Below are 22,651 nucleotides of genomic sequence, written 5' to 3' on the forward strand. Positions count from 1 at the left end.
TCCAAGTTTTCAAATGTCCCCTGCCCCTGGAGGGAAGGGGCAATATTGTCTTCAGTTGCAAATCAATGACTTATTCAATAGATGTTTCTGAGGACACAAGAATGCCTAAGAATGTGAGGAAGGTGAATACATTATGGTTTTGATCTGTATTTCTCTAATTAGTGATATTGAACATCTTTTCATGTGCCTATTTGCCATCTGTATATTTTCGCTGGAAACATTTCTATTCAGATCCTTTGCCCATTTTTCAATTGGGTCATTGTTTTTTTGTTGAGTTGTATGTTATGTATATACTTTTGATATTAACTTACCAAATACATGTTTTTTAATTAGTGAAAGATGATCCATTATTAATTAAATCTCAAAATTTTTGTATACTAGGTTCACAGAGAAAACCTTTTAAGAACCATAGTGAAGATTTTTAAGTAATTATAATGCAATTTGTTCAAACACAGTATGTGTGTATACATGAATGTTCCACTCTTTTTAAGATCTTGTGACACATAAATCTATGCAGTACAACACTTTAACTGACATCTGCTGGTTGCTTTAATTTTTCATTTTAAAAACAAGACTAAAATCAAAACCACTGAACTTACTTTTCAATCTTAAAGAACCAAATGACAGCTATAATTCTAAAGTACCTTCAATAAAGCAAATATTCCTTTTTAAAATGTTTTTATTGATTTTAGAGAAGGGAGATAGAAACATCAATGATGAGAATCACTGATCCACTGCCACCCGCATGCCTCCACACTGGGGATGGAACCTGCAACAGGACATGTGCCCTGACCGGGAATTGATCCATGACATTCGGGCTCATAGGTCAACGCTTAACCACTGAGCCATGCTGGTCAGGCACAGATATTCTTCTTTTTTAAAAAATATATTTTTATTGATTTCAGAGAGGAAGGGAGAGGGAGAGATAGAAATATCAATAATGAGAGAGAATCATCAATTGGCTGCCTCATGCATACCCCCTACCGGGGATCGAGCCCAGAACCCAGGCATGTACCCTTGATCGGAATGCAACTACAGGCCGACTAAAGCCAAACCAGCTAGGGCGCAAATATTACTCTTATGGGTACTAATGGGCTATGGAAACAAGGTAAAATATACATATCTGATTTTGTACTTAATTTGAAGTGTGATCACTGAAATCAATTACAGATGTTTACTCTGAAAGGGCTATGAAGACTAAGGACTCAAATACTGATAATGATTATTCAAAATTCAACTTATGGAATGCCTAGGAAATAGGTTAAACTGGAACCTGTTGTCAGTTTTATAATATTCATTAGCAATAATTTTTTAAAGATACAGAAGGTTATTGTTTCAATATAATTCAGGAGTTTTAAAATCATCTCTAGTGCCTTCAACTGTCACATGGACGTAAACCAAAGACACAAATAATTTCCAATGATGATACTATGTAGGCAACAATTCTCAGGTGTCAGTACTTTTAATGTTGTATACATAAAATTATAGCAAAAAGATGACTATAAACAAGATGTAGCCCCTCCATTTCCATGGTCAGCTCAGTGCGTTACAGTAAACCAAGTTTATATTCCACCATCAAGTGTGGTTCTCCCATTAGTTCACTTTGTGATGGGTCTGAAAACAAACAGAAACACATATTAAAGATGCTCAAAACAAGATAAATTAAGTGATTACACTGACATGAAAATCTAGAACCAGTGAAACTAATCTCAAGGGACAGAAAACAGACCAGTAGTGTTGCCTGGGGCCCAGAGTGGGGAGGGACTGACTGGAAAGGAGCCAAGAACTCCTCTGGCTTTCCAGATGCCTCTAGGAACAAGCTCCAATTGAGAGATGAGGCAATCTCTTAATCTAAATTGCAAAACCATTTTCTCTATTGTTTTGTGCTCCCTTGCATGCACAAACATACACACAATCATAAATTAGCATTCTAGAGCAAGAAAATCTTAACCATCTTCACTCTCTTGTTTTTATGGATGAGTCAGACAAAAATTTTAACGGTCATAATGCACATAAAAGAGCTGTTAAAATTAATACGAAAAGTAAGCTTCCTAGGAACAAATAAAGCCTATTTTCTTTTTTATCTGCTACTCAACATAGGAATAGATACAGAAACAGAATAAACCCCCCAAAACGGTAAAATCAGTTTGTAAATGTAAGTATCCATTCACATTAAAATAATGATTACCAAGAGTTACTGATCAATTTGGATGTTCCTCACTGGGTCTCCTAAGAGACTGGAGATTATGCAGACTGTATCAATTCAGCAATCTAATCTGGATTCTCCACACTTGTCACTCAACAAAATAGCCTTAGAACAACTAAAACTGCTACAATTACTAATAAACTGCTAGGTATATAACAGACATTCAAAATCTTAACTTAAATGTTTGCACATGAGTAGAAAGAATAAGCAAAGATACTTGCTGTAGTCCTGCTTTGTGTTAATGAGAAAAACAGAAGCACACATCAATAAACGCATACTGTAAGACACACAGTATTATGCCAATGTTAAAAAATAAACAATGCCAAATATTTTCTGACGACATGTTTGTATGAAGATACGCAGGAGGACATACACTAATAACAGCAGGTAACCAGAGAATGAGGGAGAGAAATGGGTAATTATGGAGGGCCTGAGTTTGGGCTATATTGTTTTAAATTTATAAACAAACGATATATTCATTTAGATAACTACAATTTCCTTTAAACTTTGTTTTAAGCTTTTGAATTTAATAAAATATGTACTTGTTAAGTAAATAACTTGCCCCAGAAGACAGCGTACCACGTGAGAAGGCACTGGCCTGTTTCCAGGGCCTGCTATGCCATGAGCTCGCTGTGAGACTCTGGGCAGGACCGAGCCTCTGGCTCACTGTTACTTACCTTAAAGTGAGGGTCTGCACTGAATGGAAGGCCCCTTTCAGCATTAAGGAAGAGTCTATATTTTACTTTACTCTTGCCCTCCTCACATGCCCTTCCCTTCCTTGTAAAATGTACAGATTGTTCTTGGCCAAGAACTTCACAGATGAGTGAGCAATGCCCTCATCGCCTCCAACACATTACAAAACATAAACTGGAGAAATACACAGATTTCCACTGGGTTTAACAGTCCTCAGAGTTCAGATTAACAAACCACTCCCTCATTATAGACATAAAAATTCCTCCTGGGTCAGCTGATGAGGAGAATGTGATGAGCAAGAGCTTGCAACACTTACTGGGGATCAAGCACTTCAAAGGCCCCAGCTCTCACAGGTTTGTATTTAAGTTGAAACAAGAAAGAAGAAAAATACCAGATAATTGCTATGCAAAGAAAGAATTAAAGTGAAGTGACAGAGTGAATGGGGACGACTTTAGACTGGAGAGTCAAGGAAGGCCTCGCCAAAGCAGTAACATTTAAACTGGGATCTGAAATGAGGGGGGAGGTGATATTCTAAGCAGAAGGAAGAGCAGAGGCAAGGTCCTAGGGTAAAGCCATAAAGTGCCATATTGTGCAGTCACAGTTCCCACAAAGGGGAAATTACCCAAAGTGCCATGCAGTGGTCTCATTCTGACAAAAATCACCTACCTAAATCAGGGGATCTTTCCAGCTCATATCTACCTTAGAGAGATGCAGGATGAATACAAAAAGATGTCCACAAGATAGTAAACTTTTTAAATGTGAAATTACTTCACATCACTGATTAAAAGCATTCAATGGCTTTCCATTGCATTCTCAATAAACTTCTACAAAGCTCTGGCTCCTTCTAGCTTTTCAAGCTCACCTTATTCCATTCTCTACCTTTCTCAAAACATTCCAGCCACATGGGCCTGCTTAACATATTCATATGTGCATTGGGAGACAATTCTCTATAGATCTCTCATGATTCTTAAGTCTTGGAGGCAGATGCACTGCTTGCCATTGTTCTAGACTCTTTCAAGGCTATTTCTAAAGTAAACAGCCTCAGAACACAGATCGTGTCTGCCCTGGAGTATAGAACAGGCAGGCTGATTGCCTATTACAAAGATTCAGGTGCCCTGACCTGGGATGGGTTCCTCTTCCTGTAACATAATACACAGTATATGCAGGCATCATCTGACCCTCTTCTTGCTGCCCTGTGGGAACTGGGGCTCAGGACACCAACAGAAAAGGTGATACTCTGGCTACTGCTACTGCTGTGATAAATTATCCTTTGTCTCTAGGAGTCTAGTCTTCTGCCAGTATCCCTGAAACTATGGCAGGCTTGTTAGCTTGTAAGTAGGATAAGCATCTTAAAGCCTTCAGAGTATTTCAGCTGTTCGCAGGTAGAAGACCCTGAGCATAACTGCTCCTTCTCCCTGACATATTCTTTCCTCTCCTTATAGATGAAATATCTTTTAGGAATCAACTTGTGTGTCATATTCGCAGAGGTGCCTGCCTCTTCTACCATAAAAAAATAAACAAAATAAACAACTCTATCCCTATCCTTTTTATTCCTAGACTGTAATCACAAGTTTGTATTTTATCTGTTTAATGTTTACCTCCCTCATTAGAAAATAGATGGTTTTTTTACCACTATATTCAGAGCCTAGCCAAGAGCCTGACACATATATTTGACTGCTGAATAAATGCTCAGTAAATTCCACTCCATTCTTTACACAGAATCACAGAAGTTGACTTTTAAATGAATGCACTTATAACTAGTTAAAAGTAAGAATATATAGACTTGAACTATCACCTTACTAATTTTAAATGAGGTCCAAATTCAATGTCAAAGCTTAGGAATCCCAGGCCCCATCATTTAAAACGCTCCCTCAGGGAAGATTCTCAAAGAGGAGGTTCACTAGACTTCTTTCGTGTCCACAGCATTTCCTTACCAGACATCAGCCATCAAGTAAAACTAGTATAATTTAATCCTGTTGGGTTTTGTGCTTCTCCTGAACTGCTGAAGCATAGTGAGTAGAAGCAATACTAGACAGAATTATATTTGTTTACCTTCCTCAGAACCAGAAAAAAATACAGGATGCTATAATTAATAGAGGATGAGTGTGTTGTTCTTACTGAAAAGTTATGTATCTCCTACTAATACAATTATGCAGGGAATTTTGTTAAAGATGATAGAGTCTTCTTTCCTACTCACCATCTATATAAGCAAAACAATTATTTGGGGGGCGGCAGATATTCTTTAAAGAAAACTTTTATTTTTTTAGTTGTTTTAAAAACTAGTCATAGCCCACAAATGAGAACACTGAAACAACAATATTGTTTATATTACCTTAAGTATATTGTATTAGATTAGACTTTATCCTCAGGAGAGGAAATGAATGACATGATTATAGCCTCAGAACTCCACAAAAAATTTTCACTTTTAAAACCAGTTAAAAAACAATTATTACCATTAAATTGTATCTTACTGCAGTGACTAACACGTGAATCCAATCAACAGCCAGCCTCACGAGGAAAAGGATGCTGGGTTTTGTTTGCTGCTGCTGCCTTGCACATTACTGGGTTCTAGAAAAAGTTGCTTACCATTAAGAATATCTTCAAATCCAATAGTCTCATCATTACCCCTCAAAATATCCAGTGAAAGGTTTGAGCTTGGAAGAAATGGAAGACGCTGAACCTTTGGGAAAAGTATGAAAGGGCAAGATCAGAGAAAAAAAAAAAAAAAAGGTGGGGGGAATGTATAACCTAATTTTATGTTTTTCATTCTTTATTTGTAAAATCCCCATAACTAAGTGTTAATTTAACCAGTGTGGAGGAAAATAAACCATTCATATTTTAGGCCCAAACCCAGTTTTTAAAAATTCCTCAAAATATGTAGACACTGAAATTGTACTTTTATAATCCTGTCAGGTTTGCACATATTTGGGGCTTTGCTTCTGCTCAGGACAAGCACAGCATATACCATCTGATGAAATGCCAAATCCCAGAGCCTAACACTATATCTAGTTTCTAATAAAGGTAGGATGATCAAATTCCTGAAGAAATTCCAACTCAGGGACAGCATTATTTTACTTAGTAAACTGATTACTTCATTTTGTACGTTCTGTATTGCTCATAGTACAAAGGTAAGTTATGACCCTTTCAAACAGTAGTGATAATCAGAAAGGTAGATCAAACTCATCTTTGGGGCCTTTAAAACACACAATACTATTTTGAATGAGTGTTATCTACATTCAGGTACCTAAGTATAGTGGAGAAAGTCCGGGTGTGGAGTCAGAGAGATCTGGATTCCAATTATGACTCTAACTACTCACCAATCCTAGGGCTTTGCAAAAGTTACCTCATCTGTCTCAACCTGTTTCCTTGTCTATGAAATAGGATTACACCATCTCCCTCTCAAACTTGTAGTATGGTGGCACATAGCTGGTACTCAACAAACCTTAATGTGGCCAAACCAACTTTTCAATTTTTCTGTTCTTCGTCAATTGTCTGGCAGTTATAATTTGAATCAATGCAGACAATTTTGGATATTGCCAAAAGAATACCAAAAAAGTAATAGATGGTCAGTGACTAAATAATACTAGTATTTTAAAGTAATAACTTCAGAATATAAGGAGACAGTTAATATTTTTTTCCACCAAAGAAAAATATATGCAGGGTGCAGGGTAGAGGGGATCAATGGGGGAAAAAAATGCAAAGGTAATACTTTCAACAATAAAGTAATACTTTCAACAATAAAGATAAATTAAAAACAAAAGAAATATATGCAGACTAAAGATCTTTTTAATTACTAATGGCCTATAGTTATTTCTTTGTGATATGGAATAATTTCTCTAGCTTATCAAAACTAGAAAAAAAAATAGTGTGGTGGGGGATATAAAAAGAAGAGGAAGAAACAGAAATGAAACCTGTAAATTAAACCAGATAGTAAGGGGGATGGTAGGTACAATTTGACCAGATATCACCCTGAGAAAGCATCAAAAGCAGGGATGAGCAGACAGTGGTTATACATCCCGACAAGCAAGAACTGCAATAATATAGGGATCAGACCACAAGAGCTAAAATTCTGAACAAAGATTTTTGGATCAAATGGCGTTAAAAGCTCAGGCCCAAAATATGAGCAATATGTAGCTGGAATCTGAGTAGTAGGAGCATAAAAAAAATTTAACAATTTTGTGCAAAAGCATCTATTTCATTTGATCTGCAAAGTAACTCCAAACTGTTCTCACTGCTAACTCTATTTCACATTAAAATCAAACACACGACTTAAGGTTCAAAAAGGTCTCTAAAGTACTTAAGTTCTCAAGACTAGTAAGGTGGTGGAGCCAAGAGTGACATCCAGGTTATTCTGATGTAAAGCCATAAATGCTCTTTTAGAGCTTTATCCTTGGAAAAAATTCTAAAACAGCTTTCAGAATGACTTAGTGATGGCATTAATAGAATCTACTGAAAAAGACACAATTTTAGCCAGGAGAAAGGAATCCACGGTAGCAGAAAGAACATGTGCAAAAGCCAAAGGAGAAAGCACAAAATTAGTCAGGATACTGCAAGTAGCTGAGGAGGCGATGGAGCATGATGAAGAGCAAGGAGAAGGCAATTCATGACCAGAGCCACGTTAAGTAAGTGGGTTTTACCCACTTTTAGGGCAAAGTGAGGGGAGTGACATGATCAGATTTATGTTTCACAAAGATTATTCTGGCTAGAGTGTGGAGTGGTAAGCAGCAGGGGTGGGTGTTGCCATAATCTGATGAAGCATAGTCAGGGTCAGACCCCACGCAGCTGCAACGGTAAAAAGAGGTAACTGATTGGATGTTGGAGGGTGGGGGTGGCGGGTAAGGTGCTAGGTGAGATAATCAAGGCTAATGTTCCAATTTCTACCTTAGGGAAAATCTCTGTTCATCTATGATAAGGAGTATGTGAGAAACAATGACTTATTCTGTACTTGAGTGAAATTTGAAGTGCCTGTGGGATTCCCAACTGCAGAAGGTTTACAGCTCAATGATAACTAAAATCAAAGAAATAGATGAGGAGAGGACCAGAAATGGGTACTAACAAAACTGGTATTTCAGGGATCCAAATAAACAAAAGGAATTTCTATAGCAACAGCTAAGAATGAGGCTTCAGAGAGGAGAACATCAGGGAAGAACAGTGTGCTAAAGCCAAGGCAAGAAGGCAGGCGACATTAGTGTTGCATACCTGGGAGATCAGCAAAATGAGGGCATAACAATGTCCACTGCTCACGAGCAGTTTCCGTGGTGTGTGTGATGAGAGCCAGAGAATGATGGATTGAGTGAATAGGAGCACATGTAGCAATGTAGGCAACTTTAAAAGAATATATATATATCTTTATTGATTTCAGACAGAGAGAGGGAGAGATAGAAACATCAATGATGAGAGAGAATCACTCATCAGCTGCTTTCTGCATGCCCCCACCGGAGATAGAGCCAGCAACCCAGGCATGTGTCCTGACCAGGAATCAAACTGTGACCGCCTGGTTCATAGACTGACACTCAACCACTGACCCACACTGGCCAGAGCTATGTCGACAGCTTTTTTAAGGCCAACTTGCAAAAGCATACTTAGTCAGAGACAAGTTGCTATAAAGGAATCTGAGATTGATACAATTTGTGCTTTGTTTTAAAAGACAGAGGTTCAAATATATGTAAAAGCTGCTGTGCTCCAGCAAGCAGAGAGAGGCTGGAGATAATCAGCTATGGAAAGGATCCACGAAAAAGGAAGTCCCTGAAGTAGTATGACGTGACAATTCCAGAACGTGGGGGACAGTTCTTACATTCTTGGAAGGCCATTTCTAAAGATCTTACTCCTAAGCAACAGGTATACTCAGGTATCTACAAAAATGCCTACTTGATAGCACTATTTGGATAGTCCCACAGGCATCTCAAATTCAACCCTCCAAAAGAAAAAACATGAAAGTGGATGCAGTTGTTTTCAGACACTGAGCCCATAATTTGAAGAAGTTTTCCATTTAATGGTTTTTGGTTTTCTTTTCTATATAAAATAGGAATCGAGGTCATGTCCTAAAAGGGGGAAGTAGAATAGATTGTAGGGGAGAAGGTCAGGTTTGTACAGCTGTTACTAAAATAGAAGAGTCATTCCAATCAGTATCAACACACATGTGGGATGCATACATAACTGACACACATACACTCACCTGTTGCACTGCCTTGAATTCCATTTGCAATTTTAGTGGAGCAAACAGACCCTGGATGTTTCTCAGTGTGGAAAAATTCATTTTATCTTGGTTGAGCTGGAACTACATAAGATAGCAATGCAATTGTATTTTTAGTTATTTTAAATCCTAACCCATGTTTTTTAATTGATTTTTAGAGAGAGAGAGAACACTAAAGAGAAACATTGATGGTTGTCTTCTGTACACTCCCAGACCAGAGATCGAACCCTCAACCTAGGTATGTGCTCTGACTGGGAATCAAACCCATTACCGCACAGGACGATTCTCCAACCAACTGAACCACCTGCCAGGGCAGCAATATAATTGTAAATGGTACACTCAACATTCTGCATTCAAAACAGTTAGCACTGATACACATGTAACATAATACTTAGATGAAGAGTTTTAATGCCCATAACTGAAATAAAAACAAAATACTTTTACTAATTTCTTGACAAAATATTCAGATATATATGTCTATATTTTATCCAGCATGCAGGTATACTTCACCAGTGTAAAATTATCACTTAAAGTTTGGATTTACAAAACTAATAAATTAAAGAATATCTTTCACATTGCAGAAGTATATTCACAAAGCATAGTAACAGTTCAGTACTTTTGGTTATAATTACCACAAAACTAGTGGATAATAAGTGCCACAGAATTTCAAGGGAGAAACTGCCATTAAGCTGGTTAAGTTATTAAGACAACATAGAGTCAATAGGTATAAGCTGAGTCTCAAAAGATCTACAAATTTTTAGACTCTTCACCATTTTGGCCAGTCTCACTCAGATTTGTCAAAGTTTCTCTTAACATATATTGCTCAAAACTAAACCAATATTCCACATCTAATAACCAAATTAATACTTAGGAAAATGAAGGGTATAATCTCCCTTTATTTGAGCTCCATTTATTATTAATAAAGTCCAAGATTGCATTAACTGTTCTTTTCAGTGGCTAACATAATCTTCTGGCTTATAATAACCATACATTCAAGTTTTATGTACCAAGTCGATTTACCCCATCTAAATGTTTATAATTCATTTTTTGAACCCAAATGCAAAATTTCACATTCCCCTGTGTAAGTGGTTTTTTGACTTTTGGCTTAGTCCTTTGATATATTTTGTCATCTGATGTAGTTCACTAATTCACTAAAATTAGCTATCCTTACCAGTTTTTTTCCTTCCATGGTTAGTTCACATGCTTTCCTTGGTTAGTCTCATCTCTGACACTTAATCTTCCTACAACTTCTGAGCATGAAACTAGAATGCATTTAAAATAAGAGCCATTTTGTTTTCTCATCTAATTGGAACTTCAATTTCACCATCGAATTATTTGTTCTAATGTTTCTTACACAAAGATCTTTTCCCTTACTAAAGAGGAAGAAAGAAACTATGGAATAGGTCAGCTTTCTGGGTGACAGTGCACCGTGTTCCCCAAATAGTAACACTTTCTTCTTGCTCCGAAAGTGTATTTAAAAGCCCTCTATACCAGCGGTCGCCAACCTTTCAGACCCCTCGGACCACCCGTTGGCATCCACTGCTCCAAAGGTTTCCTTAAACCGGAAGTTGCCAACCTTTTGGACCTCATGGACCTGGTTGGCGACCGCTGCTCTATATTGCCTAAAGAATATCTATACAGGCTACATGCTCTTTGATAATGACCTTTCCCCATCTACTTAACTGGAGAATATTGGCCTAAAACTATTCTAATGTTCCCTCCTCAATAAAGCCTTCCACAATCGCTAAGCACAGGTGGTGCGCCATCCTTGGTCTTCTAAGCATCTTATGGAGACCCAATCCACTACTTATCCTCCTGTTAAATTTTCAACCCCTTAAGGTTAGGGATTATGTCATATTCATCTGTGTACATACTGTGCCTAGTAAGTGGATATGTCCCTCTGTAACTTGGAGAAGCAAGGTTTGAGAAAGAAGTCAAGGCTAGAGATAGGGACTTGGAGGTCTACATCAAAAAATGGCATGAGAAAAATAGAAAATGGGATCATAAAATGAAGAAAAAAAAAAAGAGGAATGGAGAGGTAGATTGACCTTTAGAAATATCCATTAAAAAAAAATAAAAAGAAAAGAAAAGAAATATCCATAAAAAAGAGAAGAATGTAGCCCTAACCAATTTGGCTCAGTGGATACTTGGCCTGCGGACTGAAGGGTGCCAGGTTCGATTCCGGTCAAGGGCATGTGCCTTGGTTGAGGGCACATCCCTAGTAGGGAGTGTGCAGGAGGCAGCTGATCGATGTTTCTCTCTCATCAATGTTTCTAACTCTCTATCCCTCTCCCTTCCTCTCTGTAAAAAAATCAATAAAATATATTTTTTTAAAAAGGGAAGAATGTATAGAAAGGAAAACTTTAGTGAAGCAGTATAAAGATAAACAAAGCCTACTCTACAAAAAGATTGAAAATAAGGTACCATACTCTTCATGGTCAAATGCTCCATCCAGAATTATCTTAATAAATGAAACCACAAATGTTGTTATTAAAAGCATTTTTCTACCAGAGGATAAAAATAAATATACTGTTAACATACTTACATTTTTTTCTGATAATTCAAGAGGATGACTGGGCAAAAGTTCATTTTTCACAGAAGAAAAACTGAAAATAAACATTTAAAAGAGAGATTATGTATCACTCAATACTTACAGCTTAAAATCACATCTATCAAAGGTATACCTACAATGGAATGGCACGAGGGATTTTGGGGGAAATAATGAAACTTCTGTCTCTTGACAGAAAATGATACATGTATTAAAATTCATATAACTACTCACCAAAAGGGGGGAAAAAAGGTCAAATTTTAAAAAGTCCAATTTACTGTATGCTAATTGTTTTAAAATGCATCTATTATAAATATCTGGGGTCCACATTTCAATTCACTAGAGAGATCCCTCTAAAAAATGGTGTTAAATGATGTGTGATATCTAGAAGAAATTTCATAAAGTATGTTTTTCACTATTACCCTTATGACATGCTTTTGTATTACATAAAATATCTAAGTCTCTTCTGCTCAGGTCCAATGTGTATTCAATATTTAATGTGTCTTTAATAACACATGTCAAACAACATGTTTGACATTTACTGAACACCTCTATGTACAAAGTACTGTGTTAGGTGATACACAGCTAGAACCAGGCCACTGGTCTTTATTACACTAGATATATAAAGATGACTATCTTATTGTCCAAAACAGATTTTGAGAACTGAAAGAAACATTAGAAATCACACAATAATTTACTGATGTTTTCTTTATACTAGCGGTCACCAACTTTTCAGACCTCACAGACCACCAGTGATCCGTGGAACACCAGTTGGCGACCACTGCTCCAAAGATTTCCTTAATCCAGCAGTGGTCAACCTTTCGGACCTCACGGACCACCAGTGATCCACGGAACCCCAGTTGGCAACCGCTGCTTTATACAAACTATTATCCTAAAAGTGGAATTTGAAAATGGTCCTGCTCACGGTAATCTTACAGTATAACCAGAAATAAAAAATCCTATATAATAAAAGCCTAATATGCAAATCAACTGAACGGTGGAACAACCGGTCACTATGACGTGTACTGACCACCAGGGGGCAGACGCTCAATGCAGGAGCTGCCCCCTGGTGGTCAGTGCACTCCCACAGGGGGAGCGCCTCTCCGCCAGAAGCCGGGCTCACAGCTGGTGAGCACAGAGGAAGCGCTAAGGAGCAGCAAGCAGGCAGGCAGTAAGGAGCGAGGGGTCCCACACTGCAAGAGGGCACAGGCAGGGCTGAGGGGACACACACACACACACACACACACACACACCCCGACGGTGAATGAATTTCGTGCACCGGGCCTCTAGTAAATACATAACAAATCATCAGGACTTGGTTACTGGCTACCTTATGAATTTGATTATACTATAAATCAAATTGTATCTCCAATTACAAAGGCTATATATTGCACCTTTCACTACAAAATGTAAAGATAATGAGGCATTCTGTCTGTACCCAGACACCATTAGAATGCCATCCTATCTAATAAAAGAGTAATATGCAAATTGACCGTACCTCCACTACACCCACCAGCCACGCCCACCAGCCAATCAGGAGCGAATATACAAATAAACCCAACCAAGATGGCTGTGGCCACAGAGAGCAGGAGGGAGGCTTGGGTTTCACCGGCAATGGAGGAAGCCAAGTTTTCCGCCTGCCCTTGCTGGCCTAGGCCTCCACTCAAGGCTACAAAGTTTCAATGATAGAAGATAAATAAATCCAAACAGAAATGGCGGCAGCCATGGAGCTGGAAAGAGCAGGAGGCTAGGGTTGCCCCCGGCGATGGAGGAAGCCAAGCTTCTGAAGCCCTGGCCTGCCTTGGCCTCCGTTCCAGGCTACAAAGTTTCAATTATAGAAGATACATAAATCCCAACAGAAATGGATGCCGCCACGGAGCAAGCAGGGGGCTTGGCTCCACTCCAGGCTACAAAGTTTCAATTGTAGAAGATAAATAAATCCCAGATACCAGGGTCTCCACTTGGGTCGCCGGGGGGCGTGGCCAGCCTTCAAACCACCACAGGCCCCTTGCCCAGGCCACGCCATGCCCCAAGGGAACCCCCACCCTGATCCGGACACCCTTCAGGGCAAACCAGCTGGCCCCCACCCATGCATCAGGCCTCTATCCTATCTAATAAAAGAGTAATATGCAGATTGACCATCACTCCAACACACAAGATGGTTGCCCCCATGTGGACACAACATGGCCACTACAAGATGGCCAGCAGGGGAGGACAGTTGGGAGGGACCAGGCCTGCAAGGGAGGGCAGTTGGGGGTGATCAAGCCTGCAGGGGAGGGCAGTTAGGGGTGACCAGGCCGGCAGAGGAGGGAAGTTGGGGGTGACCGGGCCTGCAGGGAAGGGCAGTAGCGGGGGTGGGGGGGAACCAGGCCTGCAGTGGAGAGCAGTTATGGGGGACCAGGCCTGCAGGGGAGGGCAGTTAGGGGTGACCAGGCCTGCAGGAGAGGGCAGTTAGGGGTGACCAGGCCTGCAGGGGATGGCAGTTAGGGGCAAACAGGCTGGCAAGGGAGTAGTTAGGCATCAATCAGGCTGGCAGGGGAGTGATTAGGAGGTGATCAGGCTGGCAGGCAGAAGCAGTTAGGGGCAATCAGGAAGGCAGGCAGGCGAGCAGTTGGGAGCCAGCAGTCCTGGATTGTAAGAGGGATCCCAGATTGGAGAGGGTGCAGGCTGGGCTGAGGGACACCCCCTGCCTCTGTGCACGAATTTCATGCACCGGGCCTCTAGTTCCATTACAGTACAATCTAAACACCTTAAAATTAGATATAAAATTCAAAACACAGAATGTGGTGGGGAGGGCATTATTATTATTTGATTAAGTAGAAAAGCAACCTGCCAAGAAAAAGAACATAGAAACATAAAGGAAACTGAGAGAAGGACCACAACTGTAAGCTAAAAGTTATAAAGTGAAACACTCCAATAGTTAATAAAATGGTTCTCCAAGTTATAAAGAGCAAAGTGAAGAATCCTACTAAATCATGTTATTGGGTAATGACTCCTAGGAGGATGCCCTAACCTACTACTCTGATAAGGCACTTCTTCGGCTATAGAAAACATCTAAGCCTCCACTCCCCTCCACCCCCAAGTAAATATATATTTAGGGCCTAGCAAAATATTTGAAGAATATCATGAAAAATAATTTCCAGAAATAGTTTATTATAACAAAGTCAAAGTCACAATTCCCCCATATACCCTTTTCGAAGAAGATCATGACTTTCAAAAGGTCCACTTGCTGATAGCTCAGTAACTGGAATACTGTCCTTTAGCTGAGATCCAAGTCCTCTGGTATTCTATAACACAAATGAAAAAACAGTATTAAATACAAAAAATTCAAAAAGCCCATACTGAACATCTAAGGAAAAATCATGGTTTAAGCACTAGAGAGAAAAAAATAAGGTCTCTGCCCACAAAGAGCCCAGTCTAGATAATCACAATGAGCATTATACTAGTGACACACATGGTACAAGAATATGAACTTTATGGGTAGGAAGGATTCCTGAGTTACTTCTGAATGCTATCAGATCAAAAGGCATTCCAGGAAAAAAAAGAACATGGGAAAAGGTATAAAAATATAAATGATGAAGCAAGTAAGGCAGAAGTAAAGGTTCAGTTTTATTCTGATATTGATAGAGAGCTTCTGAAGGGTTCTGGTAAATTGTCACCCTATACATTTAAACAATAAAACATTTAATCATCAAATATTTACTAAGCATCTACTATATGGCAGGTACTCTTGCTATATGCCAAAAATACATGTCTACCTTACAGGGTTTAGTCTGAAGATAGATTAGACAAGCAAATAAAATGTAATAAATGTAAAACACAAGATGCTGATTTTATTATTTGTTAAAAATAACCCGAGGATATTTTTCCATTGATTTTTAGAATGGAAGGGAGGAAAGAGACAGAGACAGAGAAACACTGATGTGAGAGAGACACATCGACTGGTTGGCTCCCGCACGTGCCCTGACCAAGGCCTGTGATCCAGCCTGCAACTGAGGCAGCTGCTGTGGGCCAACCCTCTATCCACGGAGGCAGACCAGCTAGGGCAGGGGCTGACTTTAAATCACTAGTTGCTCAAGTTCAATATCCCTGCAATTCTGCATAAAGATGTAAAAAAAGCTACAGGTAGTTTGGTATCAGTCTTATACTGTTCTAGCAGAAACTATTCTGAGAAACCAGCCTTTTAATTAATTTCTAAAATCATTCGTATATTTTATTTGGTCAGGTACTTTATCCTGTCCAGGGTTTCTTCGACCTACCACCCTAGTCCAGGCTCTCACACTTGGATAACTTACACAGCACTCTACTGGGTCTTACTGCCTACACACTCTCCCATTTTCCAACTCTGCCTATCGAGGTTTTCCTAAAGCACAATCTCCCCCACAAACACTGCTTAAACACCTTTCACTGGTTCATTAGTCTTGTCTGAAGGATGAAATCCAAAATCCTTAGCCCTGGAACTCAAGAATGTGCACAACAGGTTTCAACTCCCTTACACAGAAAGCATGGGGTCAATCAGGAAAAGGATCTGGAACTAGTGTGGACTGTCATTAACCTACTATGCGACTGTAATCAACCCATACAACTCTCTGGCCCTGTTTACTCATCTTTCCCAGTACCTTCCCAAATATTCATCCCGTTACTTTTCTGCACATTCTCCTCCTCCCAGACTGCTTCACTGTAGGGACAGAAGGAAAGTTTCTCTTATGCACAAAGAAACAGGGAATTATGATCTTTGTATTCTACTGTAATCATCTTCTCAATTACCTTCTGTAAAATATCAGGATTAGTAATTGACATTTCTAATTAAGTCGCAGAGGAAAACAAATCTATGAAAAATTAACTATCACTAGCTACACTTGAGTGTTTTTAAAACCTCTTTACAATGATCAGCGATTTTCTAAATCTAGCCGTGGTACTGGTATCAGAGGCTGGTGTTTCAAGGGCTTTCCCAAACATCACAACTTTTAAGTTAAAAAGAGAGAAAGAGGAAGGGGGAAGGGGGCGCAGGAGATGCACTAACAATGCTGACAAATGGGAAGGAGCAACTGCTTGGCTTTCCCCCCTCCAACATCTGGCGTAACACATGCTCCCCAAAACGTTTGTAGAGTAAAGCTGAGTGACAAAAACGCGCCCTATAGCTGTGGGTTCGTTAAGAAGCTAGTCCCAAGGGTCGGGGTGGGGGAGGAGTGTCTGGGCTCCCAAAGATTCTCCCTCTGGGGAAGGGCGGCCGGCAAGGCCGCACACACAGGTTGCACTTTCGATATGTCCTTTCCAGTTCCGCGCCGACTACAAGGAAGGGGTCGGGGTCTGCTGGGGGCCAGGAGGACAAACACCGAAACAACAGAAGGAGCTGGAGCGGGATGAGGCCGAAGCACTAGCCGCGGGGCCTGCACCCGAGCCCGGCCCGCGCGACGGCCACGACCGCCCAGCCCTGTGACTCAACAGATCCCGGCGGCCCAGGCCCGTCTGGTCCTCCGGCCACAGACGCCGCACCGGGGACCGGCTGGGCGGCGGAGGCCTGGTCCCGCCGGGCCACGTTCCCAAGCAGGCCGGGGACTCGGGTCACTCAGGGGTCCACTCACCATCTTTAGCTCACGCCGCAAACAGCCTCTCCAGCCCGGTCGCGTCAGCCCGCCCCGCCGCTCACTTCCGTTTCCGGGGCTGCTCCCCTCCTCCCCATCCGCCGGAAGTGCGTCCGTCCGGGCGAGGAAGGAAGGAGGCCGCGGGTCGCCGGGAGGGACCCGAGCGGGGCCGGGGCTCCCACGCCCGCAGTCCCGGGGGGCCGGGCCCCAGAGCGCGGGGGGGTGTGGCTGCGAGGGGGGCGGCCGGGACGCGGTGTGCCCGGGAGGGGAGCCCGGACCTCCGCTCCGGTGTAATCAACGCCCCGCGTTCGCGCCGCTGACGCTGAGCGCTGTGCTGGGGAGGACGCAGCGTCTAATTTCACACGAGACCGCTCGGATAGATCCTCTGTTTTCCAGGAGGGCACACCAGGCATAGGTGGGATGAGTGAGTAACCTGCAGCCGTTCAGCAAATAAGGCAGAACTGGAACACAGGCTTTTTAAGTTGTTGTTTAAAATCGTATACTGAAGGCCTGCCACGGTCAGGACCCTGGGCTGAGGCTAAGAAACAAAGGACCCAGGCTGATGTGCTTCCTGGGCTACTGGAGCAGCGGGACTGTTGGGGATGGGAAGGGTGCAAACGAATTAAGTATGAGAATTACAGGCATACACTGGACTCTTACTATATAGTAACACAGTTGGAAGTGCTTTCAGTGAACTATTTCCTTTAAACCCTTAATCTTTTGAAGTGGGTACTACTGTTACTTCAGTTTTACTGGTGAAGAAAGCGAGACAGAGAAGAGTTTATAAAAATATGTCCAAGGAGCCTGGCTGGCATGGCTCGGTAGGAGTGTCGTTCCCTACATGGCAGGTTCAGTTCCCAGTCAGGGCACATACCTAGGTTGTGGGTTCCATCCCTGGCCCCAGTGGGGACCTGTGCAGGAGGCAACTATACATGTTTTCTCACATCAATGACCCCCTCCCCCCCACTTCCCCTCTCTCTAAAATCCAAAGAAAATGCCCTCAGGTGAGGACGGATATATATATAGTGTGTGTGTGTGTGTGTGTGTGTGTGTGTGTGTGTGTGTGTTCTTAAAGGACCCATAATCCTGTAATGGTATTGCCTAACATATAATATGACATGATGGACTCATGCTCTGTCACCAAATGATGGAGCTAACTTAAGGAAGGAATCCTCAGGCTAATAGCCAAAGAATAAGAGTGAACTAGTTTGCCCTAACCGGTTTGGCTCAGATAGAGCGTCAGCCTGCAGACTCAAGGGCCCAGGTTCGATACCTTGGTTGCGGGCACATCCCCAGTGGGGAGTGTGCAGGAGGCAGCTGATCGATGTTTCTCTCTCATCGATGTTTCTAGCTCTCTATCCCTCTCCCTTCCTCTCTGTAAAAAAAAATCAATAAAATATATTTTAAAAAAATAAAATAAAAAAAAGAGTGAACTAGTTTGAAGTAGCAAAGTGTATGAAAGAATATTACTGGCAGATTTGCTTATGCAAAAACTGAAGTGGGAAAGAAGGTCTCTGTGGCTGAAGTAAGGGAGAGAGTAGTGTGAGCTGAGGCTGTAAGATGGAGCCAGGTTTATTATGGAGGCCCTTGTGCACCAGATTAAAGATGAGGCTTTATCTTTAAAAAGCCATTGAAGGATTTTAAGGAGGGAGGTGATAAAGTTTCATATCTTATGTACATCCAGTGCCATAGTCCGACAACCTTGAAGTTCTGCAGTAATCTGGATTTTAAGTATTGTGCACTGCTGTCCTCATATGTCTGTTCAGAATATCCATGTTTACCTTGAGATTTGAGTTGGTGTTTCATTTGCATCTTTTTCCTTTCACTCAGTTTTATCTAAGCAATTCTAAAATTGTGACTTTTTTGTAAATCATTTTAATGTTTGTTGATTGCTTGCAATTCAGCCATTAAATATTAGTTGAGCATTTGTTTGGTACTAGAATCTAGAGCTACAGACAAGAGAAATGCATTTCCCTATCCTTGAGATGTTTTGATTTTCCCAGGGGAATAGACATGGAAACAGACATTTAAAATGCAGTGTAGTGAATACTTAATAGAGATAGGAGCTGGGCCAGGAAGTGGTTGGGAACAGAGGGAAAATGGCTTTTGAGGAAGAGGAAATGTGGAAAGGCAGATTTGCAAAAGGGCTTGTTATAATCTGAACAATGAAGGGCCTTTGTGTGGTGTGCTGAGGTTTGGGGCTTTTTCTTGAAGGAAATAGGATAATGGAGGTCTTTTCACAAACACTTGACCTTAAAAATTTATCCTGGTGGCAGCATGAGGGATACCCTAGAATTGGGAGAAACTAGGAGCCAGGATACCATTTAGAGCAGCGGTCGCCAACCTTTCGGACCTCACAGACCACCAGAGGTTGCAGTAGTCCAATAGAATGTTGCAATAGTCCAAGCCAGAGATGATAGAAGTGTACATTAATGTAGCACAGCATATTGAAAGATTTTGAGAAGCAGTGAAAAGTAGGGATGAACTTGAGAAATACGAGAATTCAAGAGTAAGCCAGAAGAAGGGGAGCCTGCCATGGAGACAGAAAATAAACGGTCAGAAGGGCAGAATGAAAACCAAATCCAAGTGCTCTGTTAGAATCCAAAGGGGAAGAAAGTGTTCAGAGGTTGACAAGTAGTTCAAAGGAGAGGTTACAAAGTAGTTTTATTTTATTTTATTTTTAAATATATATATATATATTATTGATTCTTTCACAGAGAGGAAGGGAGAGGGATAGAGAGCCAGAAACATCGATGAGAGAGAAACATCCATTAGCTGCCTCCTGCACACCGCCTACTGGGGATGTGCCCGCAACCAAGGTACATGCCCTTGACCAGGAATCGAACCTGGGACCTTTCAGTCCGCAGGCCGACGCTCTATCCACTGAGCCAAACCGGTTAGGGCACAAAGTAGTTTTAAAGTAGCTTCAAGCCCTGGCCAGTGTCTTTCAGTGGTTGGAGCTTCCACCCACACACGAAAATGTCACTGGTTTGATTCCTAGTCAAAGGCACATACCTGGGTTGCAGGTGCAATCCTGCCTGGTCCAGGTGCATGTGGGAAGTAACCAATCAATGTGTCTCTCACATTGATGTTTCTCTCTCTCTACCTTCCTTCCCCTCCTTCCCACCCTCTAAAAAAAAAAAAAGCAATGGAAAAAATATCCTTGGGTTAGGTTTAACAAAAATAAGTAAAGTAGATTCAAAATGATCTTGAAGTTTTGAAAATAGGCATTTGGTAGCCACTGTGAAGACAGTTTTAGTAGCGCAGCAAGGAGGAAAATCACTTTATTTTGAGCAGTATACATCCATATACGGTATATATCTTCATTTAAAAGGGGTTGTTACAGTATTAACTAATACAAGGCAGTGTTGAATATGATGAAAATTTAAAAATTAGATTTCATACCAGAATAGTTCATGTTTGCTTAAGCTGTATCTGTTTTATACTTTGGAGAATATTAATAACAATACCTTCTATATTTCAAGCCCTGTTCTTAGTTCTTTACATACATTGATACATTGTTCCAGTTAATTCGCAATTACTCTATGAAGTATATATGACTATTATCCATCCACATTTTACTTAAGAAACAGGCTTGTGTGCATTGTAAGGGAGCAAGTACCCTATTTTTTATTTATTTTTTTACTTTTTACTGTCTTCCTTGATTTTACTCTTATGCCTGTGGTACAGATATCTGTTGAATGCATGTAGTTGAACACAGAAGAAATGCCCATCTAGGTGCAGGCTGGTAATGAAACATGGATGAGAAGCAGTTGAATGACCACAGCCAGTTTGATCATCAGGAGATGTAAAAGCATTCGGAGCTTAAAAATTCTCCAAAAGTTGCCCAGCCAGCGTGGCTCAGTGGTTGATCATCAACCTATGAACCAGGAAGTAATGGTGCAATCCCCGATCAGGGCATATGCCCCCGTCGTGGGCTTGATCTTCAGTGTAGGGCATGCAGGAGGCAGCCCATCAATGATTCTCATCATCGATGTTTCTATCTCTCCCTTTCTGAAATTAATAAAAATATATTTTTAAAAAATTACCCACAAGTGGAGAAAGGGTGGTGTAAAGCAGAGGCATGCACTTCCAAGAGGAGGTGGCTGAGTGATAATAAGCAGTAGTAGTGGGTGGCAAGAGGCTGTGCTGACATTTTCTTGCCCTGTGAGTCAGGGCAAGTGGGAGAAAGAGCCGACACCACTACACAGCTTTAAGGAAAGCTTATTTAGTTAGGGCTAAGATGTGGCAAAGTAATAAATACTGGAAGGGCTCATGGCAATCGACTAGGGAAGCTAATTGCTTGTTTCCAAGGATATAGTGGCAGGGATTTGTGAAGGGAGGACAAGTGTGCAGCAGGTTCAGGGGCTGAGCAGATATGATAGCAGAGGAGTGCATGAGTAGAGAAATGTGGGAAAGAATGGATAATTATGCATAAGAGGCAAGACCTACGAATATGGTTGAGAAATAGGCTGAAGATAGATATGGGCAATCCAAGGTAACTTATTTATAGAAGTTTCAGAGCTTCTACAATGCCCTGACTGGAAATTAAACCATGACTTCCTGCTTCATAGGTTGATGCTCAGCCACGCCTGGGTCTGGATCCCAACCCTAAATTTAGCACTTAAGCCAAGGGCCTAATTCCTTGTTTGGTTCCAATGATCCCTTTCCTCCATGGTTAGACTTAAAAAAACAAAACAAAAAAACTGGCATCCCATCACAGTCTACAATTCTGATATCCGCTAACATCAAGAGTGACAGGTGTATGAGCAGGTGTGTGTGTGTGTGTGTGTGTGTGTGTGTGTGTGTGTGTGTGGTGTGTCCAGCCTTCCCTTCCCTCTGCCAGCTACAAATTCTTGCCAGGCCTGCTTGGTCTCTTTCTTCCCAGTCTGAGGACAGTTCTCAGCCAGATGGATTCTTTTTTAAAAAAAATATCTTTATTGATTTCAGAGAGGAAAGGAGAGAGAGAGAAACATCAATGATGAGAATCATTAATTGGCTGCCTCCTGCATGCCCCCTACTAGGGTTGGATCCTGCAACCTGGGCATGTGCCCTTAATCGGAATCAAACCCGGGACCCTTTAGTCTGCAGACCAATGCTCTATCCACTGAGCCAAACCAGCTAGGGCCAGATGGATTCTTTTGAACTTAGAAAGCAGAATTGGAGAGGAACTGTTGACAAGGGTTGTTGGCGATGGTTTTCCTTCCCAGTTTAGGGCAGGAGAAGCATGACAGCTCCATTATCTGAGAGACATGGGAGGTAAAAATGATGTAATTAGTGTAAAAAGTTTGTAAAATGTATTCTCTCCAAGACCTAATAATTTGAATGTTTTATGGCAATGTAGGTTTCAGAAATTGTGTTCACCTGCAAGGTTGAGGAAATGAGATCATTTGAGGGGGTGGTACAAGTCTTAACTAGTAAGAAAG

The 22,651-nt window shown here is 41.1% G+C and overlaps 1 protein-coding gene across 1 annotated transcript; it reads right to left on the reverse strand.

Moving 5' to 3' along the window:
• Positions 1-668: 668 nt before the first annotated feature.
• POMP (proteasome maturation protein) lies at positions 669-20,278 on the reverse strand. Its single transcript, XM_054719725.1, has 7 exons — positions 20,241-20,278; positions 17,226-17,508; positions 14,830-14,927; positions 11,638-11,698; positions 9,075-9,176; positions 5,486-5,579; positions 669-1,614 (listed from the first exon to the last, which is right to left on the reverse strand). The coding sequence occupies exons 1-7, from the start codon at positions 20,276-20,278 to the stop codon at positions 1,547-1,549; spliced, it is 744 nt and encodes a 247-aa protein (XP_054575700.1). The 3' UTR covers positions 669-1,546.
• Between the last annotated feature and the right edge of the window lie 2,373 nt (positions 20,279-22,651).

Source organism: Eptesicus fuscus, chromosome 7 (genome assembly GCF_027574615.1).
Source record: "Eptesicus fuscus isolate TK198812 chromosome 7, DD_ASM_mEF_20220401, whole genome shotgun sequence".
Taxonomy (NCBI): Eukaryota; Metazoa; Chordata; class Mammalia; order Chiroptera; family Vespertilionidae; genus Eptesicus; species Eptesicus fuscus.

What these genes read in the sequence shown, in the direction of transcription:
- POMP (XM_054719725.1), bottom strand. Translation starts at nt 20,278, where the DNA reads ATGCACCTGGACCAGGCAGGATTGCACCTGCAACCCAG. An exon ending in GGATTGCACCTGCAACCCAG is followed by an intron (nt 17,509 to 20,240) that starts GTATGTGCCTTT and finishes ATTACACCGGAG; the next exon opens with CGGAGGTCCGGGCTCCCCTC. An exon ending in AATTCAAGGCAGTGCAACAG is followed by an intron (nt 5,580 to 9,074) that starts GTGAGTGTATGT and finishes CTTTTCCCAAAG; the next exon opens with GTTCAGCGTCTTCCATTTCT.